At 46.1% G+C, this 24,194-nt stretch overlaps 1 protein-coding gene across 1 annotated transcript; it reads left to right on the forward strand.

The window, feature by feature from the left end:
• Positions 1–2,196: 2,196 nt before the first annotated feature.
• On the forward strand, positions 2,197–2,768 carry LOC122668789 (olee1-like protein). The gene has a single exon (XM_043865320.1). It carries the CDS (start codon positions 2,271–2,273, stop codon positions 2,766–2,768), a length of 498 nt encoding a protein of 165 aa, XP_043721255.1. The 5' UTR covers positions 2,197–2,270.
• Positions 2,769–24,194: the final 21,426 nt, after the last annotated feature.

Raw genomic sequence — 24,194 nt, forward strand, 5'->3', positions numbered from 1 at the left:
CTTTTTATGTCAATAATTTGAAATCTTTCGTTTTCTTTTTAACAAAAAGCTTTTCAGCACCATAGGGATGAAAGAAAAGTACACCTATTTAGAATCATAAATGCTCAACCCATTACTATATGAAGTTGATAATATCCTTCATTGTTCTCTTGGATATTTACCTTTAGGTGAAGAAAAATTGCCATCAATCTTGTAATTTAATTGAATCGTCCCTCTAGATGTTATATGTCTAATGGGGTTCACTCTAGAGAGAAATAATTCCAACAGGGGTATCGTTACCCCCATCGATCTCAGTCGATCTCGATACTGATATTTATCAGTTGAATCGGTCCATAACAGTCTTATTCAAGATCAAAAGGTCAATTTTGTATCAAAAAAAAAAAATCAACATTTTTGCGGTATATTACATTTTTTCTTTTTTGGTAAATCGGTATATCAGTTGATCCATATTGGTGTTGTGTCTGTATTGGGCTCTGACAAAATTGATAAGTATTGGTCGATACAACACAACTACTTAGAACACTGTTCCCACATCCTTCCAAAAAAAAATAAACAGATTTCTGCCACCATTTTTTTTTTGTTGGTAAAGGAAATTCTATTGATTAGAGCGTGAAAAATGTATGGAGTCACAATTACAGAGTTGGACAATCCATGGAGTGGATAATGGCCAAAATGTCACGCATGTTAGAGACACGACGACTGCCTTAGCTAAGGAATCAACTAAATTGTTGATGGATCATAAAAGAGATAGAACAACTGGAGAAAAAACTCGAGAGATAGATGATATCTTTCACTGTAGAGTAGACAGTGAGATGGGGGTTCCCAAGATTCTGAATTTGTTGAATCAACTCCAGGCAGTCGGATTCTACCAGAATGTAAACTTTGTTGAATCAATTATTCACCTCATTTTTAAAGAGCAAAGCTCTTATAATTTATAAGAAACCAAAACTCAATTTGAAACCTTAATCTAAACTATTCTATGGCTAAGACTAAGATTAAACAATAAAAACCTAAATCCTACATTTGAGAATTTTTAGAGAAAATGAACCTAAACAAGACAATATTTACTAAGGTGTGTGTGTATTTGAATTCTCAATTTTCCAAAACCCAAAATGGGAAGTGAATTAAGCTCACTATTGACCAAAATTTCAAATCAAGTAAGGGGGAATATTCTGAATTTTTTTTTTTTTGCTTTGTTGCTGGAATATACTGGATACGGGCTGACCTCGTAATAACAATAGGGCTATCATATTGTTGGGCATTGAATTAATTGAACGTGAAATCCAAACCCACATCAAGGACACATGGTACCTTACCAACTTACAAATTAAGAGAAATTTCGGTTTATCCACAAAAAAAAAATGAAAAGACAGATCTCTCCTCGTGCAAAAAGATGATCCAGACTTAGATGGAAAGCTTACTCCTAAATTGGGGAAAAAAATTGCAATGCTCCTGCTAAAAGACTGGCAGACAAGGAAATGGAATAATTCATTTTTCTTGGGGTTTATAAATACTCTCCTAGATTTAATATTTTTTAAAATACCCTATAAAACTTCATTTTTTTGACTGACAGTCTTGTAGCAGGTAGCATTTCTACTACAATTGTAGCACCAAAATTTCATCTCCTAAATTATATGTTTGATTAATGATATAGCTTACTACAGTTTGCATAAAAACAAAAAAACAAAGAACAGAAGAATGTTCTCTGTGCCGCAGCACAGCCTGCGCCCAGACACATGGGGGTGTGCGCAGGCTGCGTTGCGGCACAGAGAACAACAAGCCAAAAAAAAATTACTACTCTTGCAGGAACAACCTTGATTAATTCCATTATTATATATTAAAATGACATAAATAGCGACGGATTTGTCTCTCTGCCACTCAGTTTCTGTCTATGAGAGAAGTGGAGAGAAGGTGTCTTTCCAAACAAACCGCCATTTTGAAAGGGTCAGAAAGAAAAAAAATGTTAGCTAGGGAGGGAGGGAAGGAAAGGAACCGGTCAATCCCTCTTCTCCACCTCAAAAAAATAAAAGAAAATAAAAAAAAAAAAAAAGAAAAAGAAAGAAAAGAAAAGAGTAAAATGAGAGTGATCCCCTAATAACGGCTTCCCAATTCAGGCAGGCTGGCCATTAATTAACCTCCTCGATCTCTTAAATCTATATATAGAGCTCCTAGTTCTCCTTCTCTCCTCACAACCCTCAAAAGAGTCTGAGAATTCTCAAACCCAAACACCACAAAGCTTAAAAAAAAAAAAATAAACCCAGAATAAAAAGATGGCAAAGTTTTCTCAGGCTCTCCTTGTCGCTACCGTCTGCTTCTTTGGCCTTGCTGGGTTCGGCTATAGCCATGAAGACTACCAAGTTGTGGGAAAGGTGTATTGTGACACTTGCCGTGCCATGTTCGAGACCGATGCGAGCATACCCATGAAAGCTGCACCCGTCAAACTCCAATGCCAAAGCCGTGAGAATGGCACCATCACCTACTCCGTAGAAGGTGTCACCGACGAATCCGGCAATTACCGTCTCCCAGGAAAAGGCGAGCACGAGAATGATATCTGTGACGTGACGGTCCTAAAGAGCACAGTCCCTGACTGTGATGAACTTGCTCCTGGGCGTGACCGTGCTCGTGTTGTGCTCACACACAACAATGGCATTGTCTCCAACGAACGTTACGCCAATCCTTTGGGATTTTTGAAGAAGGAAGCTCTTGATGTCTGCCCTGATGTTCTCAAGAGTGTCGGTCTCCTCCCCATCGTCACCATTGGCGAATGAAACATTTAAGAAACCTTCTCATTTTTACTATTTCTCTTTTTCCTTTTTCTCAATAAAACTTGAAATCTCATCGTCCCTTACTTCCATCTGTCCCATCTCTTTTTCGTGTATTTGAGTGAGTTTAATTTATTCATGTAATTTTGAGGGTTACCAGATTTCTAGTACTCCCCCCTGCAGTCCCCACCCCTACTTCAAATTTGCATTTATTTATTATTCCTACGTGTCCCTCTCTTACTTGCTTATTATAATTTGCATATTACGTTATTGATTTTAAACGATCGAATAAGATGTATGAATGATCCATAGAAAAATACATACATAATTATGGTCTTTCTTTTGATTCATAAGTGTCAATTCTTTTATGGAATATTGTAACGTGAGAAAAATTTTAGGAAACATGTTCTCTGGGGGGGCTGTAGGCCACATCTAGATACCTATTTCGCCCCACGTCTCATGAAAGGCAGAAATCTCATCCCGAGAGATGTCAATGCACATTCTTATTCATTGATTCCCCCCCCCCCTCCTTTTTATCCGAACGGTCACTTTACATTATTTAGCTTATACAATTCCAACCTTGATATGAGGGTGACAAACTATGAAAATTTTAATGCAAAACTATTCCTTTAATTACAAAACTTCTTAAATGTTTCTGTTGTAACCAATTAAGCAATCTATGTTAAAGTCACTAGTGCTATAGGTGTAGTTTTTTTTTTTTTTTTTTGGAGGGGGGGGGGGGTTGGGTTGGGTTGGGAGAGGAAACTGTATCCTAGTTGTTCAATTTTTGGAATTATCATATAACGCAACCACAGGGGATCTAGGGAAAGGTTTCGTTGACCAGGTATATAAAGAATTTTTTGCCATAAAAAACACCTTCTACCCTATAGTAATAAGCACTAAGGATGCATGACAAGATAAGCCATCAAGGAATTTCTTGATAATCTTCTAGAAATCTTTATTTTAAAGGAGTCACATCAAGGAATTCTTTGATAATCTTCTAGAAATCTTTATTTTAAAAAGTAAATAATAAAATCATTAGAAAATTAGAATAAGTATTGCCAATGATCAAGTACCTTAATATCAATTTTTTTAGTAATAGAAAACAAAAATCATTACCTTGATAAGATGCATGTCATGTCTCATTAACTTATTATTAGAAGGCATGCATTTGTTATGAGCAATGGATATACAAAAACATCATGCATTGTTTGCATGATATATGGTTATAACAACTCATAGTCCAAAGGACTCACCATACACTGTTTTTCTTCTTTCTCTGATCTCAATCTAGATGCATGTTGTTAGAATATGAGAATGAATTATGACAATGAAATCTCAATTGATAAAGAATGAGATATTGGAGAAAATCATAGAATTTGTCTGGTAAGTGTATTTTTACCATACACCTTTAAGTAGATGGATTATTTTAAACCATTATTTTTCTAAGGAAATTCATTAGAGGATTGATGAAGAATGGGAATTCAATTTTCAATGTTAATCAGTAAAGTAGTAGGTAGAGTATAAACAGAGTCATTGTACTCGAATTTAATTCACCAAATTAATGCCAGTTGAGCCCAATCCAATTAAACCCCCTAGTCCTCCCAAGGAACTAAGGGTGTCAATTGATCGGGCTTGATTGGTCTCGGTCGAGCCTAATCAGGTTTAAACAATTTCATACCCTGCACTGTGACCACCCGTTTAGCGAATCGGTTTGAGCTTGGATGGGCTCGGTCGTTCTTGAGTTAGAATCGGACCCTAACCAGGCTATGGGCCTGTTTAACTCTAGACGGTCTTTAAATGGACTCTAAACGGTGCAGCCGTAAAATTCTGAAAATTTCTAAATCTCACTTCCTTCTCCTCATCCACTCTTGATCGCTCTTATCAAAGGCGGATGCAAGAAATCTAGATGGGATTGTCCAGCTAATGTTGCTAGTAGAAGATGAAACACACATGCTGTCAAAATCCCAACAACCTGATTCAAGGTATGTCAACGAACATCCCTCTAAACTCTCTGAATATGTATTAAAAATCTTTGAATTTCTTGTTCCAGACTCATCCACTATGGTTTCTGCCCATACCCATTTCATTTTTCTGGGTGATTTGTACGTGTTAATGGTGTTAAGTTCTGCTATACTTGTGGGTATTTAGTTTCAGGAAGTTTTGGTTTCACGGAAAATTGAATTGAAATTGGGTTTGGGCTAAAATTGGGCGGTGAGTTTGGAACCAAAGCAGAAGCTGGAATCGAAATTGGGTATAAGTCTAAATTTTTTAAATTTAATTGACGAACTTTTCAATTTCTGGGTGGTTTGGATGAAAGGTGTGGGGTACTGGTATCATCTGTATCATCTGGATTAAGAACATCATTACACTCTATTGGAAGCCTTCCAGAGGGGGCTACGATTCTAGTAAGAGCGAAGATGGAAGAGGCGGGACAAATGAGTTATTATGGTACAAGGATTCAAGTCACCATGTTAATTATCACACCCCGAAACTACCCCTGGGAGGATTCGACGGTTGACCCGAATACCCGAAGTATTCGAAGACCACCAAGATCCAGATACAGTAAATACACGTCACAAGCACAACACAATTTCAAGATAACACGTGTTATATTGATCAGAGTGCAGGAAAAGTAAAGTGCTATAAGTTTTATACATATTATTTACATTGAAAGTTTCAATAGCTGGATATTCCCAAGTTCACGACCATCGAGCCAACACACAACTATTCTAAAATATAAACAGTGAAAATTCATCTACAAAAAAGGATAGTATTAAACAAAAGAAAATAAAAAGATAACGCCACGTCATCAGTTCCTGTTCTCCAAGTAATCCTTTCTGTCACAAACGCATTCACCTGCAGGATCATCTAAAAATAGAAAATTCCACAAGGGTGAGCTCCACTGAACCCAGCAAGTAAAGGATAAACCACACACAAGCACATGCACACACAAAGCAAAATTCTAGATGCATGGATTCAGTTTTAATCTTAATTCCACCTATCAAAATATCTAAGTCTCTAAGATTGTGCTACAGCAACACCTTAGGTAGCACCCCCTTCTTTGGCAATGTCAAACCCGAGTTGCGTTGGAAGCCTGCCGGTCCCTTGCCTCAATCGGACATCACTGGTCCCAGTACCTCCGTTGGTAACGGCTGGTTTCCTGGTCCTCAATCGGACATCGGCGATTCCAGTACCTCCTTTGGTAACGCTAGTTTACTCAGCAAACCCCCGAGATTTAGTCCTCTACCACAGTTCCGGTCCTCAGTCGAAAATCACCGTTCCCAGTACCTCCGTTGGTAACTGCTGGTTTTTCCAGGGAGGACTATCCAACACGTAAACCCCTGTTGGAAAGGGTTGTAGCACTAGGGAGTGACATTCCTAGCCATATGCAAACTAATGGCATAGTACAAGGTGTACAGTGCTCCCGCATCCCATACTACGGCACACCATACCTCTCGTTTTCAAGCCGACTACGACATCTATTCTAACACAAAGATTCACATTTCAAACCATCATATCAATATCACTTCACATTTTCATATCCATAACCATAACCATCAGTCAAAAGATAATTTTTGAATAAAGACAACATTCATTCATATGCATGATTTCTAACAACATTCTAAATGAAATAAACATTCCCAAAATAAATCAAAGTCTATCCCTACTTACCTTGTTATGAGTGCAATTTGACGAGTGAACGGTAAAGTCCTACGAATGTTTAACCACATCTGGTGTTAGAAAGTGTCAAGAACTCGTGTGGAGTTCTAGGGTTACCTTGTGGTAAGGTTAGGTAAGGTCTAGGACGTATTCACGAGTGAAACAGAATCTCAGGTTGATGAGGCAGTCAATCGAGACATCAACCTGAGATGGCAATGTTCAAAAGGGACAGAGACAACATTCTCTGGTTGATGATGCAGTCAACCAGGACATCCACCAGAGATACAATAGCAGCACGGTAGGGCTGAAAACTCAAGGTTTTGATGGGGTTTCTGGCTGAGCTTCATCCAATTAGTCAGGGGGATGCTGTTTACATGACCATCACCAAGAGATGGACCTATATTATGATACAATTTTTTTTATAAAAAATTACGGGTTTTGAAGATGGGTACAACCATGGCTGAAATTCTTTGTTTTAAATTGTAAAACAGTCACATATGGCTGAAACAAGAATCCATTGCTTCAGTTTTAGCAGTAGATATATAAATTGAATAGTAACTAGGTTAATATAGGACTAAGGTTTGAGATTTGAACATATATGAGATAATTGTTTTAATTTTTGAAATTTCTAAACCAATTAGCTAAAGAAAAACAGTAGAGAAACCAAACTCATGGTTTAATTTATGAAACTGATTTAGTATAATAAAAAAAAGAGAGTTAGGAAAGTAAGAACTCATCTAGCTTGAAGTCTACAAGAAAAATGAATGAATCCAGAAATGGATTCATCAATTTAACTCAAAAATTGATGGTTCTTCCTTTGATTTCAGCAAGAAATTGGACATGAGAAGATAATCTAGAGTGATTAGAAGTGATGAAGGTAAGGATCTTACCTAAGGATGGGGATTAGATCAAAGTAGCAGCCCCTCAATCGGCTTTCCTTCTTCTTCTTTTTCTTATTTTCTCTACTTCTCTGTTCTCTTTGTTTTCCAAATGGTTTGAATAAAGTGGAGTAGTGAATTAGATTGGTTTTAATTAATCTTTGTTTTTTTTATTAGACAAAACATGAGGCGGTTGGATTAGAAGGAGGAACATGTTAGATAAGTTTCAAGTTTTTCTTTTTATCAATCCTAACATGTGTCATTTAGAGTTTAAAAGAGATTTTTTTTATTATTAAATTCTCTTCTTCTTATCCATCTTTTAGTCGGTTTAATGGAACGTAGTGTTCTTCTTTAATTAATTAGATTAGTTTAGATGGTGGTAGTGGATAAGTTTAAGTGTTTTCTTTATTAAGCTAACCTAAATTGGTTTATAAATTGATAGGTGTCAAATTTATTTTTGATAGGTGTCTTTAACCTAGTACTCACATAATCCAAAATTTTAATTCTAATTCTAAATTTGTCTTTTTTGTAAGATTTGGTTTATTTAAACAAAAAGTTGACCCATGCGCGGGTAATTGGATTTGGTGGGCCCCGCGGATCCTAGAATGTTGGAAAAAATATTCCGAGTGATTAATCGGGATGCGGCGACGAGATCTCCGACCCAAAACACTGGGCCCCGCGTCTCTAGGAGGAAAATCGCGGTGGTACAATTCTTTGGTCGATGCAGCAATCGACTAATACATCAACCTGAGAATTCAGTCTTTGTTTTCTTCGTGTCGGAATATCTAAAAGTCAATGCGTTGCGTAAGCGAACCCACATGGACATATTTATAGTACCAAAAACACCTAATACGAGGTTAGGGTCCCTTACCACAAGTTGTACATCAGCGTGTGGATCCCACAACCGCACGGGGGATGTATCCGTCGTTTTGCCGACAAGTGGTGGGTTACCACCAGGATTCCTTCTTTATCTTCTATCCGTTCGAACATCAAATCAATACTCCATAACGCACACGATGCCATGACTTCGGGTTTCGAATCTACATTCGGATTCGGGTTAGGGTTCGAGTCAATTTTTTTTTCCAGGCTGTAACATTAATGGTAAATTCTCAATGGCAGTAATTCAAGCCAACAATTTGTTGGAAGATCAGAGTCAACTTGAGCCAGGGCCATTGAGCTCACTCGATACAGGTCTTCAAGGAATTTCAAGCAATATTAAGGGTCGGGCTAGAACGGGCTTTATCCGGGCGGGTGGGTTGTATTTGCTGGGCTGGACTTGGACCCTTATAAGTAGAGATGTAAACGGATAGTCGAAAATCCGTATTCGATTCGGGTTTGTATTCGTTTATGAGGATTCGTATTTGGAAATTCACTATTCGGAAACTATCCGAATTCGTCCGAAACTAATCAAATACAAATATGGTAATCCATGTTTTCGATCGATTATTATCCGATTCGTTTAGCTATCCGATGGTATTAAAATATCTGAAATAAAATATTCGTATCCGTCTATCCGATTAAGTTGCCTTCTTGAATTTTGTATTTTATTTATATTTGTAACTTAGTAGCTAGTAAGTTAGAAAATATGATTGTTTTATATATATTACTATTTGAATACGATAGATGTTATCATATATCTATTAGAAAAACATATAAAAACAAAACAAAAAGTAGAAATACATAAAAAAAAATGTAAATAAGACCAAAAAAATGAATTAGGAAAGCCAAAAGTCTCGATGGAAAGCCACAAGTAAAAATGTAAATAAGACAAAAAAAGATAGGAAAGCCAGAAGTCTCGATGGAAACTTGGAAAGCCAAAAACCTCTTTGAAAACTGAAATCTCGGATTCTCGGTCTCTCAACTCTCAACTCTCAAGACTCTCAAGTATAACCGTAAAGCTCAACGTTCTCTTTGCCTTCCATTCGTTGTGACTACAAATTTACAATCCCTCTCTCTCTGGTTTCATATACATATTGTTTCATGCCTTCCTGCGCACGTCTTCGTTGTTACAAGAGACATCGCTCTACATGCGCAATCACCAGTAGCAACTGTCAAAGGTAAGTCTCTCTCTCTCTCTCTCTCTCTCTCTATCTATTGTTTCATATGCATCGTTTTCTTCTTTATAGCATTACCCGTGATGCCATTTCTACCATTCTAATTTCTAGCGAATCCATCTCTTGGATCGTCCTCTAAAGTCCCAGAACTCATTGGTCAGGTTGTCGATCTCAAGTCTGTCGGCAACAGATTTACGTGAGTTTCTATCTCAGATTCTATTTTTTTTTTTAACTGTATGAATCTGGTTGTTGTATGTTGGATTTGTTATTAGTCTTATCTACAGTATCACCTATTGCTTTATATTTGTTGGGTTGTTCCATATTCGGATACTGCAGGTTTGGTTGGGTTTTAGATCAGGCTTTTCTATTTTATTATATTCCTTGCATTTTATGTGTTATGTGATACATGATTTCAAATCGGTTTGAAAAACGGAGTGTAATGAAGTCATTTCTAAGAAGAAATAAGCTCAATAACTAGAAAACAGTAAACGGACAATCGGATGGTAATCGGATAGAAACATTCGGATATTTGGTATCCGTTGCTAAACGAATCGAACCGGATAATATCCGGAATCCGTTTAACAAGTCGAATTTGAATTTGGTATTGATACATCCAATATTCACAGGGCCACTCAACGACCGCCATGTGTCATAGACGACCCGCCCCATAGCCAAGGGGAACGAACCGGAGTCCCAGCACCATTCGGGGGCGGCCACTACTCAGCGCGGCCTCCTCACGGCCTCACCTAGGCGCGGCCTCACCCGGCGCGGCCTCCTCACGGCCTCACCGGGCGCGGCCTCCTCACGCCTCACCCAGCGCGGCCTCTTCACTGTGCGCGCCTCACCCAGCGCGGCCTCCTCACCGTGGCGCGGCCTCACCCAGCACGACATCATGGGCACCGAGGTGGGGGCCACCCATCTAGGACCCCGATCGTATCGCTAAGACTCATGTCACTACCAGGACTCTAGACCCTTAGAGGTCACGTCATCCAGCACGGATTCAAGCACCAAGGACGTTATCACCACACGCGGATATCTATCCACCAAGGATCCCGATGCCACCAGGACACTCCCTTCCGGGGAGATGGCCAATCGAGGATAGAGCCCCGTTACCCAGGGCCTCTATCCACTCAACGGCACAATCGTCAATCAAACGGGACTCTCCACACCGCCATATGCTACTATAAAAGGAAAAGGTACACAACCCCATGGGGGACATCAAAACTCATCTTGAATAATCACTATTCATCCGTTTTGCGCCGGAGATCTAACTTTGGCATCGGAGAGCCCTAGGCGGGACCACACCGGTTCTCTCCGATTGACCCCTTTGGTCCACTTGCGGTGACGGCACTCGCAGGACCGCTCGGCGATTTCTTGACGCACAGATTGGTGCCGTCTGTGGGAACGGCGCTAGCCATTACGGCTACTAGCTCGCTTCCATACTCATTCAATGGCACGAAGGAAGACTACCACCACCAACAACGGAGCAAGGAATGGATCACCACCCCGGAGGGCTCTCGCCGCGAGCCAACGGCCAGGACCATGTCCTCCGGAGGAGGAGATCCCCTTAATGACCAGCTCGTGATCGCCGAGCCCAACAATGACGAGGCCAACGATGTGGTGGTGGAGGTGACACCGACCCCAATGCTCCGACCATGTGGGTCGATCAACGACTGCAATGACAGATCCTCGATGAACAACGACTCTTTCGAGAATACCGACGCAGCGTGCGACATCCCACCGTCGGAGGACTTCATCGCAGCAAGGGTGGAGTCCATACCTCAACAAGAGCCAAACCCTAGGAGATCATCTCCCGGGCGCGAGATCGAGAGACTTTGCGACGGCAACCCCACTCCGCGGCGGGGAGCCTTCCCAAGCATCCCGGATGAACAAGAGACCTCTCACCACGGTCGGAACGTGGGAGGACGCCAACACCAGGCGAGGTGTCTAGCCCGCAGAGATCGGTCCGGAGGTCCGTGTTCGACGGACACTCTGGAAGAAAGTCACATACCCACGACGGCCGGACCTACAGAGAAGAAAGCCCCTCACCTTCACGGCGGGATTCATCGCGACGTGACCATTCCCCATCCCACCAACACTCAAGGCGGGAGGGGACATCCGGAGAGAGCGTGAACGAGGTCGCGGCGAATGTCGGGCCAGGCGTGGGGCGGACACGGGACGAGGAGCTCGATCAAAGACTCCGCGACCTGGATGAGAAGTGGAAGGGTTGAAGAATCGGACCAAAGGCGAGACACATTCCATACCGGACAACACCCCTTCTCGGCAGAGATCATGTCGCCCACACTACCTTCCAGGTTTCGACTACCCACCTTTGAACTCTACAAGTGGTACCACGACCCTAATGACCACATCAACTACTTTAATGGCATGATGACGCTGTATGGGGGTCGGACGTGGTATCCTGTCGGGCATTCCTGCGTCCCTTAAGGGAGCAGCCACATCATGGTTCTCCAGGCTATGACCGAGATCTATATGCTCGTTTGCGAGCTATGTGACGATTCGTCACCCGTTTCCAAAGCGGCGTCAAGCGTAAGAAGACCACCGTCAATCTACTAAACGTGGTACAGTAACCCTGGGAATCTCTCGGGAATACGTTACTGGGTTCACCAAGGAGTCCCCGGAGGTTCGAGACTTGGATGACCGGACACGACATGCAGCCCTAGCGGAGGTATTAGGGACCTGGACTTGATCAAGGACTGCACGTCATGAGACCAGGACTATGAAAGAGCTCCTGGAGCGGTGCAACGAGTTTGCAAATATAGCCGAGGTACTACAAGCTAGAACAAAAATAATCGAGGCCAAGCCACGGACAACAAGAGGCCGCACCGATGACCGCAAAGAGGGTAAGAGGTCAAGGACAGAGCGCCGACAAGAGCAGAGCGACCGCCCATCTAGGAGGACAGATCGCGCCCGCAGAGAAGTGAGAGAGCAAGTACCCCCGAGTTCACACCCCGAACACCACCAGGTCCCAGATACTCATGCAGATCCAGGACCGTGACCTACTCCATTGGCCACGACCCATGCTAGCGGCGCCCGAGAGAAGCGAAACCCTAACAAATATTGTCTCTTCCACAAAGAGAATGGGCACGACACAGAGGAGTGCTATCAATTGAAGAGAGAGATAGAACAAGCGGTAAAAGCAGAAGCTTGAACAAGTATGTGAAGGGGAGACGTGACAACCACTCGAGGCCAAGGAGATAGAGGTCGCGACGGAGACAGAGTGGAGCGAGGCGAGAAGAAAGAAGAACGGATCGAGAGAGAGACCGCCCGAAGAGCGGAGAGATGCCACAGAACCTAGTGGCACCAAGGGACCTCCCATCCTCACCATACTTGGAGGACCAGGGCAAGAGTCCACCAGAAAAGCTAAAGCTCATGCCAGGTTCGTGGGAGTGGCGGAGAAGCCCAACAAGATAGCCAAGACGAGGCGGTGATCTCCTTCTCGGATGAAGACTTGGAAGGACTAAACTTCCCGCATGAAGATGCCCTGATAGTACAGTGGAGGTAGCCAATCGACCTGTACAGTGGTATCTGATAGACACGGGCGTCCATTGACGTACTCTCCTTGGACGCCTATCGACAATTCGGGTTCGCAACGACCAGCTCAAACCGAGCCCACTTATCTCCATGGATTCTCGGTGCCACCGCTCTCCATCGAGGTACCATAGAGCTACCCGTCACCTTCGGGATACACCCTCAACAAGTAACCATCATGGTAAATTTCATGGTAGTCAAGTCCGTGGTGTCCTTCAACGGCCTCTTAGGGCGACCATCACCGACAGCCCTTAGAGGAGTCATATCACCACTTCACTGAAGATGAAGTTCCCCACCGAGAACGGGGTAGGCGAAGTCCGAGGAGATCGAAGAAAGCAAGGGAGTGCTACGCCACCTTCATGAAAAAGAATAATGGCAACACCCGTGGAATGGCACTCTGCCTAGAGAGCATGATCGGTGACCGGAGAGATGAACTCGACAGAGAGAAGGGGAAAGCCGGTGGAAGACCACATCCTATGGCCCCTCGGCCAGGCGCCCCTCCAAGGTCGTTCGGGTCGGCTCATGCTAAGCGAGGAGCGAAAGAAGGGCTTGGACACCTCCTCCAGCGAACATGGATGTCTTCGCATGGTCAACCTCCGACATGCCAGGAATACCACGTTCCATAGCGGAACACCGACTACATGTCGACCCTACCAGGAAGCCCGTTCAACGAAGCGGCGTAACTTCGCCCTCGACCGGCAAGCAACAATCAAGGAGGAGGTCGAGAAGTTAAGCGATCGGGGTTCATCAAAAGGAGAAGTTCCCAACCTGGCTCGCCAACGTGGTCATGGTACCAAAGCCAAGTGGGAAGTGGAGGATGTGTGTCGACTACACCGACCGAACAAGGCATGCCCAAAAGATGAGTACCACTGCCCGGATCGACCCTCGATCGACGCCACCGCCGCCATGAGATTGAGTTTCATGGACGCCTACTTCGGATACAACCAGATCCTCATGTATGAGGAAGATGAGTCTTACACCGCATTCCAGGACGGACAAAGAGAACTATTGCTACAACGTCATGCCGTTCGGGTTAAAGAACGCGGGGCCACCTATCGAGAGAATGGTCAACAAGATGTTCGAGGAGCGATCGGGCGCAACATGGAGGTATATGTGGATGACATGCTCGTGAAAAGCGTCCACACCAACCAACACTGACCGACCTAGAGGAAGCATTCACGATCGAGGAGGAACCAGATGAAGCTAAACCCCGCAAAGTGCGCCTTGGTGTAACGTCGGAAAATTCCCGGGTTCATGGTCTCGTCCGTGGAATAGAAGCTAACCCATCCAAGATCAAGGCCATCAAGAGATGGCACCTCCTCGAACTGGTCGGGAAGTGCAGAGGTTAAATGGAAGGGTCGCCGCCCTTTCCAGGTTCGTGCCACGATCGGGTGATAAGTGCTTACCATTCTTCAAAACATTGAAGAACCTCCGAAGCCCTAAGGACTTCACATGGACGGAAGAGTGCCAAAAGGCGTTCGGAGAATTGAAGGAGTACCTAGAGAGCCCACCTGCTTGGGCGACGGAACCTAACGAAGAGTTACACTCTACCGGCCGCCACCCTGTCTCGGTCGTGCGATCGCTGAAGGAAGAAGACAAAGTCCAGAGGCCCATCTACTACGTCGGCCATGTCCCGATCGATGCAGACCAGTACACTAGGATCGAGAAGGTAGCCTATGCATTGGTAATGGCAGCCAGGAAGCTACGACCATACTTCCAAGCCCATACCATCACAGTCCTCACGAGACCTACCCTTGAAGAAGATATTGCACAAGCCGGACGTCTCCGGACGATTGATAGCATGGGCGGTGGAGTTAAGTGAGCATGCCATCAAGTTCCAACCAAGGACAGCCATCAAAGGCCAGGCTCTTGCGGATTTTCATTGCAGAGTGTACCCGATCGAGATCGAGTCACAAACAGGGAGCCCGAAGAGAAGGATCACGGATCGTGGGACATGTTCGTGGACGGGTCGAGCAATGCGGCGAGCGGCGCTGGGCTCATATTAACCAGCCCGAGGGATTTCGTATCCAATATGCTCTTTGGTTCACCTTCCAAGCATCCAATAATGAAGCAGAGTACGAGGCATTACTAGTTGGACTCAGGGTGGCCAAAGCCATCCAAGTCACACACCTATCCACCGGAGCGACTCCCGCTCGTGGTGAATCGAGTGAATGGAGAGTATGAGGCAAAAGATGAGAGGATGGCATCATACCTAGCACGCGCTCAAGCATTGATCGAGGGTTTCGAGAAGTTTGAGATGGTTCGAGTTCCCGGGAGGAGAACTCCGCCGCGATGCCCTATCCAGGCTAGCCAATGAGGAACTCCGAAATTTGGCTAGCGCGATCTATGTGGAGATCCCGCATGAGCCCACGTATAAGGAAAAGCAGTTAACGAGATCACGGAGGGACCTAGCTGGATGGACCCTCTACTCAACTACCTCCGGAACGATGTCTTACCAGAAGACAAGGCCGAAGCAAGGAAGATCAGGATGAGAGCTGCAAAGTACACCGTCCTAGATGGGGTACTTGCACAAGCGGGGGCACAGCACCACTACTCCGGTGCCTAGGACCCAAGGGGGCAGAGTACGCCCAGCCGAAGTCCATGAGGGGATATGTGGAAGCCACATGGGGGACGAGCCCTAGCCTACAAAATCCTCCGCGAGGACTATACGGCCACGAATGCAAGAGGAGGCCATCCAATATGCCAAGAAGTGCGAGCAATGTCGGTTGTTCGCCCGCACCCATCTACCCGCCACCAAGTGACATCAATCCTCAACCCCATACCTTTTGCCATGTGGGGACTAGACATGTTAGGCAACTTCACCGCAGCACCAGGAAAGCAAAAGTACTGGTCAGCGCTTATCGACTACTTCACCAAGTGGGTTGAAGCTAAACCCTTGGCCAAGATAAGAGAGACAGAGATGGAGAAGTTCGTCCGCGACGGCGTCATCTGAGTTCGGGTACCACGGATCCTCGTCTCGAGACAATGGAAAACAATTCAACAACCCTAAATTCCAAGCATTCGTCACGGCTACAACATCGACTATCGGCCTGTGTCGGTAGCATACCCACGAGCCAATGGTCGGTGGAGGTCACCAATGTAACGCCTCTGGAAGGAGTCAAGAAAAGGCTAGAAGGAGCCAAAGGCAAGTGGGTAGAAGAGCTACAAGCGCCTGTGGGCATACCGAACTACGTGCACGGACGCCCACGGAGAGAGCCCATTCCGCCTAGCATATGGCATCAAGCATTGGCGCCGTAGAGGTCTGCGCTATGTCCCATAGGGTTCTCGTACTTCAATGAACGCACTTATGTTGACGGATGCGGGCGAACCTAGACTTTATAGATGAGGTCCGCGAAAGAGCACTACTAAGGAACGTCGCCTACCAAACAACGTCGCCAGGTACTATAACGCCAGGGTCAAGGAAAGGCTATTCCACCAGGGAGATTTAGTACTACGGAGGTCAAGTGCATCGCAGCCACGAAGGCGGGAAGTGTCACCCAACCGGGAAGGACCCTACATAGTCTCCAAGCGCATACGCCCGGGACTTACCGCTTGAAGACTGTGGGGCAAGAAGGTAGACCGCACGGAACTCGAACATCCGAAGAAGTACTACCAGTAGAAGCATAGCGAGAGTGGTAGTGATACTGAAGCGATAGCGTAGGAGTAGAAGAGACGACATCAAGGACAATGTGAATTTCAGTCAAAATAAAGAAATGTTGCAAGAATACTTGTCTTCTCCTACCACTCAATCGAATCACGGCCACTATATTAAGGCAACATGCCAACATCGAGGCTTCATGCCTAAGGCGAGACGCCAACACTGAGGCTTCGTGCCTAAGGCGATATGCCAACATCGAGGCTTCATGCCTAAGGCGAGACGCCAACACTGAGGCTTCGTGCCTAAGGCAACATGCCAACATTGAGGCTTCAAGCCTAAGGCAACATGCCAACACTGAGGCTTCGTGCCTAAGGCGATATGCCAACACTGAGGCTTCGTGCCTAAGGCGATATGCCAACATCGAGGCTTCGTGCCTAAGGCGATATGCCAACATCGAGGCTTCGTGCCTAAGGCGATATGCCAACATCGAGGCTTCGTGCCTAAGGCGATATGCCAACATCGAGGGTTCGTGCCTAAGGCGATATGCCAACACTGAGGCTTCGTGCCTAAGGCAATATGCCAACATTGAGGCTTCATGCCTAAGGCGATATGCCAACACTGAGGCTTCGTGCCTAAGGCGATATGCCAACATCGAGGCTTCGTGCCTAAGGCGATATGCCAACATCGAGGCTTCGTGCCTAAGGCGATATGCCAACACTGAGGCTTCGTGCCTAAGGCAACATGCCAACATTGAGGCTTCATGCCTAAGGCGACATGCCAACACCGAGGCTTCAAGCCTAAGGCAACATGCCAACACCGAGGCTTCATGCCTAAGGCGCCATGCCACCATTGAGGCTCTACGCCTAAGGCGTTAACTATAAAGGGTCGAGAGCACCAACGGGTAAATAATCACCAAGAGACAAGGCAATCAAAGAAAAGCAAAAGCGATCACATAGAAAAGTCATAGTAGTTACAATTCAAGTTCAAAAAAGGAAAAAGGTGGAGACGTCTACAGGATCGGGATGACCGTAAGGTCAAGGGATCACAGAGTGGTGGGTCACCTCCGACCAGTGGAGACATCATGTCCGCCTCGGAGGACGTGCGGCACACCCCTCGAGCAGGGCAGCCTCCACCTCTCGACATCGGAGCGCTCTACACCCCGGCTGCACCCGGAGCGCCGCAAGCAAACTCGAGAGAACCCCGAGACAGAGAAGTCATAGTCGGGGTCACCTCCAGACACAAGCGGCTAAGTCCCGGACCCCTCCCTCATAGGCGGGCTGAAGGCTGAACATCTGGCCGAGAACGCAGAGGATGCCCGGAACTCAGCCACGGCCGCTCACTGCAGATGCCGCTCCACCTCATGCCTTCCCCTCAATGAATGAAGCTCCTCCTCCAAAGCAAGAACCCTAGCCGAGCTCTGGCCGCACCAGCCAAGTCACACGCAGCTCCTCGGACACCTCTAGGAGCTTCCGGACGCCACGAGCTCCCGACACCCTCTGCGCGTCGGTCTCGGCCCTCTCACGGCATCGACCGACCACGGAGCTCCCTCTCCACGTCACGCGCAGGTGCGTTGTATCCGCACCTCACGAGAAGCGTGACCCTCCGTCGAAGCACCGCCTCGCAATACGGTGATGGACCTACAATCAACATGGCAAGCGATAAAATAGTGTAAAAATAAATGGAGCAATGGACATGAGGAGACAGTAAAGGAATAACTCACCGAAGCCATGTCATGGTAGAGGGCAGGCCGGACAAGCATCGCTAAGCCTCTGCAAGGCCATCCTCGTGGTAGGGAGCCCGCCCCTATCCACCCACTCCCGCGATACGCGGCCTCGCCAAGGTCGAGCCCTCCAGCACGCCCAAGGTGATCACCTGGGACTCACCCAGGCGTGGGAAGATCGTGGCGAGGACCGCCCGAGGAACTCACACCCTTCCCCTTGGAAAGGGGCAATACAGAAGAATCGAAGGAACAACAGAGGGAGGCAGAGGCACGAGCCTGGAACACCACCGTCACCGGGAGAAGTACGGGGAAGGAGGACCCGCACGCGAGCTCGTCATGCGGGCATGTCTCGGTCCACCCTTCCGCTCGCTCCAACAACCACAGCGCAAGCACCACTAACATCGGTCACCCAAGAGATGGACCACCCGAGAAGCGGCCTTCCTCTGATTGCCTGCAAGCAAAGCGAAGGACGGACGCGTATCCACTGCATAGATCGGCCAACCAATCGGATGACACATACATTCAAATACCAACATGCCATCAAGTACAAAAGACAATGCTCTTACCAGGACTCGCTTCCGAGAGACAGGAAGGCCTCCGAGTCCAACTCGGACGTGGAACGGATCGCGACCCAGGCACGGCTTGAGGGAGTCACCCTTAAAATCACTCTACTCAAGCCCCGATTGACCCTCTTGAGGTCAATAACTTCCCTAACGGTCCGTAGTGGGCATCGGGGACCGTGGCAAAAAAGAAGCGATCCCTCCAATACTTCACGTTGCTAGTGATCCCCGTGAGAAGCTCCACAGAGGCATAGGGCCCCTTGAGCACGCAGCGAGCAAAGTGATAACATCCATGGTTCCCCTTCTTCAACAGATAAAAGTGGGAGAACAGGGGAACAGTGGCGGCACGCCCCAGGCGGGCGAAGAAGACATAGAAACCCAAGATCACCCTCCAAGAGTTGGGCAACACCGCCGGGGTGAGGTGCCAATGCTCTAACACCAACTCGACAAAGCGAGGGATAGGAAGGCGAAGGCCCTGGAGGAAAAATGAACGGTAGAGGCAGATCTCCCCCACACGATGAGAGAAGGCATACTCGCTAGGCCCAGGAGCACGCAACATGACCTCGGCGGGAATATGAAACTCCTCACGGAGGGAAACCAAGTCGAGGGTGACAAGATGCTAGCAACAGGGCCTAACCTATCGCCAGGATCGGCGTGAGGATGCCGCCTGAGAGGGCTGACGATCCCTACGGGGACCGGAGACACTAGAAGGTCCCACTCGTCCATCAGTATCACTAGGGGAGGGTATAGAGGGCGGAGTACCCACGGAAGAAGGCGATCCGGGGGAACGCTCCTCCGAAGATCCAACCCCGATGAAGCAGGGCCAAGGTCACCCGGGAACGACATGAAGGACAAGAGGGGAACGAACTACTTACTCGAGAAAGCAATCTCCCTAAGGTGGCAAGAAAAAGGAAAGGAAGGTCACCGCAAAATATAAACAAGCAGATCCATCACATACAAGAGGAGGAATAGGGAAGAAGAGCGAGGGTCCATCACGCCCACGCCGCGGCCACCATAGGCGCGGCATCACCGGCAAGGCGTGGACCACACCCAGGCATGGCCACCCAGCGCCGCCAGGCGGCCACACCCGCAGGCGCGGCCTCACCTCGGCCGCACCAGCAGGCGCGGCCTCACCCGCGGGCGCGGCCTCACCGCGGGCGCGGCCACAGCCGCGGGCGCGGCCACACCGCGGGCGCGGCCTCACCGCGGCCACACCCGCGGGCGCGGCCTCACCGCGGCCACTCCCTCCGGGCGCGGCCACCCCCGCGGGGCGCGGCCACACCCCGCAAGCGCGGCCTCGAGGAGACACACCACACAAAAAAAAAAAAAAAAAAAAAGGGGGGGGCTAGAATCGATGTACCTCAGAAAAAAGGTGATCGCGCCAGAAGGACAAGCACACGGCGATGACGTAGCCACACCACTAGGCACAATCAAGGAATAGAGGTCACAAGAGGCAAGGCACTCAAGCCAAGCACCACTCAAGCTTTCCAAGCAAACCAAGGCACCAAGAGAACACAACCCAAGCACAAGGACACCAAAATCAAGCAAATGGATACTAGTGGAGGTGACCCAAAAACAAACACATGGTGGGCACCAAAAAGAGGACAAAAGACAAAAAGGGAGAATTAAAGGAGAGCAAAAGGGAAGACAAAAAGTAAGAAAGAGAAATGAGAAGTGAAAGAAGAAAGGAGAGGAAGGAACATATACCCACAAAAACAAAAAGAAAAAGTGTAGGAGGTAAGGTTGGAACCCCAACCTCTCCTACCTCCTTAGTGGATTTACGGACAAGCCCCACAGGAAAGTCTATTGGCAACGGACCCCTCACTATGCAAAGACACCTACTCTCTTGGACATCCTATCCCAAGAGAGTGGGGGCAAATGATACATCCAATATTCACGGGGCCACTCAACGACCGCCACGTGTCATAGACGACCGCCCCATAGCCAAGGGGAACGAACCGAGTCCCAGCACCATTCGGGCGGCCACTACTCGGCGCGGCCTCCTCACGGCCTCACCTAGGCGCGGCCTCACCCAGCGCGGCCTCCTCACCGGCGCGGCCTCACCCAGCGCGGCCTCCTCACAGCCTCACCGGGCGCGGCCTCCTCACAGCCTCACCCAGCGCGGCTTCCTCACGGCCTCACCTGGCGCGGCCTCACCCAGCGCGGCCTCCTCACCGGCGCGGCCTCCGAGGCGCGGCCTCCTCACGCCTCACCCAGCGCGGCCTCCTCACCGGCGCGGCCTCACCCAGCGACATCATGGGCACCTAAGGTGGGGGCCACCCATCTAGGACCCCGATCGTATCGCTAAGACTCATGTCACTACCAGGACTCTAGACCCTTAGAGGTCACGTCATCCAGGCGGATTCAAGCACCAAGGGCGTTATCACCACACGCGGATATCTATCCACCAAGGATCCCGATGCCACCAGGACACTCCCTTCGCGGGAGATGGCCAATCGAGGATAGAGCCCCGTTACCCAGGGCCTCTATCCACTCAACGGCACATCGTCAATCAAGCGGGGACTCTCCACACCGCCATATGCTACTATAAAAGGCAAGGTACACAACCCCATGGGGGACATCAAAACTCATCTTGAATAATCACTATTCATCTATTTGCGCCAGGAGATCTAACTTTGGCATCGGAGAGCCCTAGGCCGGGACCACACCGGTTCTCTTTGATTGACCCCTTTGGTCCACTTGCAGGTGACGGCACTCGCAGGACCGCTCGACGATTTCTTGACGCAACAGGTATTGTGTTATCATATTCGGCGGATATTCGGATCAAATTCGGAGAGCGGAATTGTAAACGAATTTGAATTCGGATAGCACCCAATCTGATTCGAATTCGATCCGTTTACATCTCTACTTATAAGGAACTGTTAAAGATGGAAATAAAAAAGGAACCACTAAAGTAAATTTTGATGCGACTTCTTCCATTCATAAATGAAAAACAAAAACAGGGTACAAGAGTGATTTTCAGAGGTTGGTTGATTGGAATCCTAAAAGATTAAATGTCTTAGCATAGTATACTTTAAATAATTTTTAATTATTACGAAGCTCCCTTAATCCAAAAAAAAAAAAATATCTTAGCATAGGAGACTTCCATGGCCTATGCTGCCTCCTTTTTTTTAATGTCAAATTCATCAAATAGGTTACTTGAACAAATGATTGGGAATGTGATAGAACAAACAACAAAGAAAGCCAAATTCAGACATAAGTTTTAAAAAAAGCGCAAACTTAGTAAAATAAGCACAACTTGCTCAATATAAGTCATAATGACCTGATTTCAAATCCTATTGAAAGAAGATTCATGGGGCTAAAACCTTTGTGAAAAAATTTTCTTTGATTCAGACTGTAGATTGGTGAAAATAAACTGAGAACACAAATCTTCTGCAAATCTGAATTCTGAAATTGAAGACAACAAAGTATTTTTGTTGTCATTTACCAAAAAAAAAAAAGTATTTTTGTTGTGGGACTGAAACACCTCTCTTCTAGAATGTGTAGCAGTACCAAGAGTGTTGTTACAACTCTTCTATGATGCAAGGAACATAATGGAAAGCACCAACTCTTCAAGATTTCAAAGATTGAACTCTTTTAGGTTCAAAAAGGAGAACTCATCATGGTTCTAAAAACATGCTCAAAGCAATTTCAATTCAAAACTCTAGCTCCATTACAAATAAGAAAAGTAAGACTTTTATAGGCAAAGGAAAAGAAAATTTAAATGTTCCTACGACGTCTTGACAGTCCATTTACAATGAGATTCAACGGTTAAGATTACATATTGACTTAGAAAAACTTTAGACATTTTTTTCCGGATTTTTCTCCTCTCAGGTTCCTCATCTGTAAGTTCTTGTAAGTACCCCTCTAGAATCGTGACACGTGGTACTAGCTGATCTAACGGATGAGAGTTTCCAACCTTAATCCAACCCAACCCTCACCTAACCTAACATTCTCTCTCCTCTCTCACTCCTCCCCACCCTTGGCTCGTATCTCTTTCTTTCTCCCTTCTTCTTTCTTCTTCCCTGGCAAACACCGTCACACCTGCAACTCCTCTCTCACTCTCACTCTAACCGCCCCACTCCCCTGGTTTAAATCCACTCCATTTTTGTCATTTCCAAAAAAACCTCCTACTCCCACCAACTCTCTAGGACCGAAGACTTCAATTCTGGTCGAAGAGGCAAATGGGTCTTCAGTTTAGAAGGTGGGATTTCTTCCTTCACTACGTACATGATCGAAGAAGAAGATGAAGAAGACCAGTTTTGTGCTGCTTTTTCGAGTGCGTTTTCAGGCGAGAAACTATCGAATTCCAGAGGATTTGGGGTGAAAGACGAACATGGACACTCAAATTGCTGGCACCACTATAGAACATAAGGACAGTTTGTAATCTGACTATGATCAAGTTCGGCCGGTTTTGTGCTTAAATGTATATTTAAACATATTAATGGGAAAATCTTTTTTTTTTTTCCCTTTTTACTAATTTTTATTTTCTTAATATGTTATGGCTCAGTCTTGGTTCTTTTTATCGGATCCAGCTCGTTTTTTAGTTTCAGCTGATGCATTCAATCGATCCAATTTAGTTTTTACCGATTCCATAATATCCCAACCCGAAATCAATTTGATAAAGGTTCAGTTCGATCCAAACTGAACCTGTCTGTTTCGATTGATTTGGGCTGACTTGACACTAGTGGTGTAAATGAAAACTGAAATCCATTTCCGAATCTATGTTCGAATCCGTTTAGCACTATCTGAATCTGTCCAAAAACTAAACAGATGCGGATACAGATAGGCTATAGCTATCCGAAAAGCTATATTTACATGTAAACGAATAAAATATCTGATCCGTATCCGTTTAGCATTGTCTGAATCCGTTCGATAACTAATCAGATGCGAATGCGGATATAGCACTGTCCAAGTCGAATCCGATCCGTTTACATCCCTACTTGACACCCTTTTAAGTGTATGTTATCTGCAATATTGGCTAAACCATCTCCTATAAGTATGGAAGCTTTAACGATTTCAATTCCCTTAAAATACAACAGTGCAGTACAGTTTGGGGCTGAGAGCTCGACACATGGAAGATGTTAAATCCAATTGTGTCGAGCTCGATTGACCCAGTTTTATTTATCTTTCTTCTTGAGTTTGTTGGATTTAACATCTTCCACATATCGACCTCTCAGCCCCTACCTGAGGATGTTTTTTTTCTTAGTAATGGTAGCATTTTTGTTTGCAGAATTGTGGATGTATATATTACCATACATGCCTTTACATACATACATACATAGAAAAGTAATAAGTAAAGGGTAATTACGAGGCTGTTATCAATCGCATTCCTGTTCCTACAGTCTAATTTAATCCTTTTCTGTTTTAACTATCTCTTGGTCTTTAATTGGGAAATCATCGGAAC

This window comes from Telopea speciosissima, chromosome 7 (assembly GCF_018873765.1).
Source record: "Telopea speciosissima isolate NSW1024214 ecotype Mountain lineage chromosome 7, Tspe_v1, whole genome shotgun sequence".
Lineage (NCBI taxonomy): Eukaryota > Viridiplantae > Streptophyta > Magnoliopsida > Proteales > Proteaceae > Telopea > Telopea speciosissima.

Coding starts and splice junctions, on each gene's coding strand:
- LOC122668789 (XM_043865320.1), top strand. CDS start 2,271: ATGGCAAAGTTTTCTCAGGCTCTCCTTGTCGCTACCGTCTGCTTCTTT.